Raw genomic sequence first — 4,708 nt, 5'->3', positions numbered from 1 at the left:
TTATGGTCCAAGTTTTGTTATTATTTGATGTGTGGAATTGCCGCTTAACAAATACTCTTAGAAGGATGGGGAAATTTCTATGTTATGCAATAGGAAGCAACTTGTCTATATATCTGTCTAAAGTCTCATGCTTAAACCTTTGGATCCACCAACTTATTTTCTTATCCTATGCCGACAAAACCAACATCTCAAACACTTAGCAAATCCCTATTTAAGTTTGCTAATAGCTTGGCGCCATGGTATAGGTTTTGCACATTTGACTATTTGGTTCACTTATAGTTTGTCCGTCCAATCGTTCCATTCATCTTCTGCAAAATTTAGCTAGAGATGTCTATTTAACTTATAGAGATCTGTCTCAAACAGAGATTATATTTGGTCTTCTGTCTTGCCCAATAACCCGAATAGAGATTAACTAGAGATTTCTCCCTGTCAGCTAAATGGGATCAAAAGGGAATTATATTCTTCATTCCTGATCTCACCTCACCTTGCTTTATATGTATATATTTCATTTGTTTGAGATGTTTGTTGAAGATATTTTTTGAAGTCTCGTAGAATAAATTATGCTGCTAGAACTACGTATTATATGTTACTTTATGAAATGTGACTAGATTATTAATTATTTTTTAAAAAACTAATATTTCTTTAAAAATTTAGAGAAAAATTCATCACTGGAATGAGTCTCAATTTTGAGAAAAATAAATGAAAAATTTTATGATGATAAAATTGAAATAGGTGGCGGAGACAGATCGAATAGGGCTTCTTCGTTTCCACCCATATACATCTCTAAATTTAACTGCACCCTATAATCCACACCCTATCAGCTCATCCCGCAGCAATCCCAAGCAAGGCTGCACCTCTGCACTTTTCATATAAACATCATCATTTTTCAAAAGCTAAGCATCATTTAGATTAAACTTCAGCACCAAAAGCCATAACCCAACCTTGAGGACAAAATTTCTCATGCTTGAATTCACCCTGATTGACTGGTGCCTCAATCTTTCAGTGAAATTTGAAACTTCTCGTGCATGTGCTAGAATGAACACTTAGCAGACAATTAAGCCAGCTTGTCCACTGAAAGAGGACAATCCCTCAAGAATTTAAGCAATTAAAACTACAAGGGTTTGGCGTTTCAAGTTTGCACAGAATTTAGAACAATCTACGTATGAAGTTGTTTAGGACAATGGAAATTCCACGTATCTTTATAAGGGTAAGCCCTCGTAGCCTTATATCAGGTAGAGATGTGTTAACCGTCGTCTTATATACCTACGATCTTCTAGCTTATATAAAAGTTTGGACGACGCATGTTCGATAAGAAAGAACGAAGATGCTCACTTTTTGTCATGGTGTGGCTTTTGAAGCTCATCCTTCAACGTTCAAATCACTTTGGACACCATTATCAAACATGAACTTGCATACTAATCAAAGGCTTATGAATATGAACGAAAAAGGAATGGAGATGGAATTTTTGTGCTTTTCTGATATGGTTGCTAGCTGCATATCATATTATCTATTATTTGAATTAATTCATGAGGTTGCTAGCTGGATAGATATTCGGATGGTCGAACCTCCATATCCTATTCTTTAACGTCTTAAACGTCTCAGTTAGCAATTAAGGTTCGTCCTTCGAGACTCACCTCTCTTATTTTAATTGATCATATTGCCAATACTCTCGAGTAGGGTTCATCGAAAGTTCCGCTCGAAGATTAGGGAGATCCCTTAGATATCCCGTTTTTGTGCCCAAATCAAAAAGGAAAAAAACCCAGCTTCTATTAGGGTCTCTCGAGAAGGAAATACATCTTAGATATCATTAAATGATTCTATTCATAGAAAGGCCTCGAAACCTAATAATCCTTATTCCATAATATATTTTAAGTTAGCTTATATGATATTAATTAAATTTTTATAGAGATTAATAATAAATAATATTAGAATTTTAGTCCACTAATCATTTGACACGTGGCAAGCAGGCAAGCAAAAGTCAGGGAATCTCCGTACAACTGCTGGTGAAGAAACCGATGAAACGGCCGACCAAATCGCCGCTTTCTTCCGTTCTCAAATTTTTTTCAACCTCCACACGTGGACTTTCCCACCCCAATCACACTCCTCTACCGAAAATACCCTCACATTTTCCATTTAATTACGCCCCTATTACACAGTCAACCATGACTCGATCCATCTAGGTAAATTCGAAAATAGCGAGAAGTTGAAGGGCTCCTGTGGATACTTTAGCTCTTTGGAGTGCAGGTCTGAATCGAAGCTTCTCTGTTCAGCTGTGAACGTTTCTTTCTTGACGTGGTATTCTCTTTTGACTTTGATCGGAGACCGATATCTTTTTCTGTGAAATTGCAGAGTTTCTTCATGCCAGTTTACATCTCTGACTATAACTCGTTTCTGGGTCCTCGATCGTCTCATAATTCCGCTCGATTTTCCCTTTGCCATTGCGATTAAGCTCCGTGGGTGAGTAGCTTTCTTTGATTTTATGGGGTTTTTGTTTCTCTGTCTGATTTGTTGGATCGTGTTCTTTATGTATTTGGCGATTTGGGTTTGATTGTCTTTTTGATCTTCTGATGTTCTAGAGCGGTAATTTTGTTTTCTGGGTCCTGATTTCTTGGAATTTTGGTTGAGTAATCGAACTGTTTAGATCAGTTTTTATTATTGCCTTGTTGATTGCTGGATTTTCATTATACAGAGATTGAACTTCACTGTTGGCTGAATCTGTATTCATTGGATTTGAAGTGGTGGGTCTGGTTTTGTTCTTCCCTTTAGATCTTCAAACCTCTACGTTTACATTGGGTTTCGATTGTTCATGGATCAACACTTATTTCCTTCTTAATTTGTTTTTCCTGTGGGTAGAGAAGATTAGGAACACAATAGGTGTTCTTGAAGAAATTATGAAGCTGGAAGAAGATTGAAATAAACAAAGCTTGGGTAGCTGTGGTTAGAGGGAGTTTTGTTTTATCATTAGTACTATCAAAACATTATATATGGGAATGTTCAGTAGATTTCATCTAAGTGGCTATCTCCTGGACGGAGTTTAGTTTTGGTTCAGATCTCAATGCCTTTCGGTCCCACGGTCGTCGCCAAAAGGTTGGTCGGTTTCCATGAAAGTTTCTTCTCTCAGGGGGCAGAGTCTTCCCATGTTGGTTGAATGTTTTTCCAATGGACATTAGTTTATTTACTTCGGCTCGATGTTTCGAGATACTTGAGGAGAGTGACATTAAACAAAAGTTGCTAATCGAGTCTGTGGCTTGCCTTGATGGGACAAGCTTTTAGAGTTGCAATCCAAAAGTCGAGCTATGGGTGCACGTTTAGAACGTTAAACATCCCTTGCTCCTTGCCTTTTCTTATGACTCTTGTGGCTCATTAGATTGCTATACTTCTTAGGAAAACATGAAGTACATAGTATTTAATCCTAGTACACCTTAGACTGTCTCTATCCCTCCTCCATATATGTTCGTCCTCCCTGAGAGGAAGCCTCTACCTTCCTAGTACATATGTTTCTTTATAAGGGTGTGGAAACCTCTACCTAGCAGACGTATTTTAAAAACCTTGAGAGGAAGCCCGAAAGGGAAAGCCCAAGGAAGGCAATAACTGCTAGTGGTGGGCTTGGACCGTTACAGAAAAAGTACGATATGATTCATGACCTTTCCTCAATCAACCATACGATATTTTGATGGTTTTTGCCAATTGGTATCCTTTTTTTGGTTCATTCTTGGTAAATCACATTGATTTTCTTTGGTTCTTTATACATTACAACAAGATTTACATATAGGTGCTTGTAATATAGGTACAATGAGAGCACCATCATTACTTGCGCAATGCTTGCCTGGTTTGGTGCCCCAAGATAAAGGAAGCCAGAGCACTCCCTCCATTTCAGAGAGAGATGTCCATCTCCCCTCACCAGCTGTAGAGATTCTCCCTTCAAAGGCAATTCTTCTGTACTTTTCTTCCTGTTATTGCCAACCACTTTTGGGAATACCATTAACACGTTCTTCTCCTTTGAGCAGACAGCTCATCCCTACAAATATGCAGGGGAGAACGTCGATTTGCAAGGTCTCAATGTTTTTAAGGTACTTCACTAGTTCGGTTCGACACTAGTGGTAATTCTTGAGGGAAAACCCGACAGTTCTTCACTTGTGCTAAATGGTGTCCTTGTCTCCAGGGTAGAGTTAGTGTTGCTGATATAATTGGCTTCAATGGATCAGAGTCTATATCTTCAAAGCCTGAAGGTATATCTATGCTTTCTACACTCGTACACTCATAATTATACATGTCTTTAAGTTTGAAGCTTATCTTTATTTTATAGGCTATCTGAAATCTTGGGACAGTTCCATTGATCTTGTTAATGTCCTTAAGCATGAGATTCGTGACGGACAGCTGAGCTTTAGGGGCAAAAGAGTACTTGAGGTAATAATCCATTGTGGTCGAGCGGGGCATGCCATTTATACGATAAATTAGATTTTGAAACATTTTCGTGTCGTGTTATTGTACACATTATGATTTTCAAGCTAACCTCTTTAGTTGGTGCTTTGCAGCTGGGTTGTAGCTATGGACTTCCTGGAGTTTTTGCTTGCCTCAAGGTACCTCATCGTTAATCCGTCTCCATCCGAACGTTTTTTAATAGTATGCTCTGCGTCTGTTTCTAGTTAAATAAGTTGTTCTCGAGTGCAAGTTCGGTTGACTGAAGCAGCAGTAGAATCTTTTGTTA

General features: G+C 38.1%; 1 protein-coding gene across 2 annotated transcripts; it reads left to right on the top strand.

The window, feature by feature from the left end:
* The first annotated feature begins 2,170 nt into the window (after positions 1-2,170).
* LOC111786205 lies at positions 2,171-4,700 on the top strand. 2 transcript variants are annotated; one of them, XM_023666549.1, is made up of 7 exons: positions 2,171-2,244; positions 2,350-2,457; positions 3,788-3,927; positions 4,008-4,070; positions 4,163-4,229; positions 4,307-4,407; positions 4,536-4,700. In XM_023666549.1, exons 3-7 carry the CDS (start codon positions 3,793-3,795, stop codon positions 4,593-4,595), a joined length of 426 nt encoding a protein of 141 aa, XP_023522317.1. In that variant the 5' UTR covers positions 2,171-2,244; positions 2,350-2,457; positions 3,788-3,792; the 3' UTR covers positions 4,596-4,700. The 2 variants fall into 2 exon arrangements, with proteins under 2 accessions (XP_023522317.1, XP_023522316.1); XM_023666548.1 differs by lacking the exon at positions 2,171-2,244 and having other exon boundaries at positions 2,251-2,457.
* The last annotated feature ends 8 nt before the right edge of the window (positions 4,701-4,708 follow it).

This window comes from Cucurbita pepo, unplaced genomic scaffold (genome assembly GCF_002806865.2).
Source record: "Cucurbita pepo subsp. pepo cultivar mu-cu-16 unplaced genomic scaffold, ASM280686v2 Cp4.1_scaffold001199, whole genome shotgun sequence".
NCBI classification, from domain to species: Eukaryota; Viridiplantae; Streptophyta; class Magnoliopsida; order Cucurbitales; family Cucurbitaceae; genus Cucurbita; species Cucurbita pepo.
Note: the sequence above shows the minus strand (reverse complement) of the source record. Positions and strands in the feature narration are given on the sequence as shown.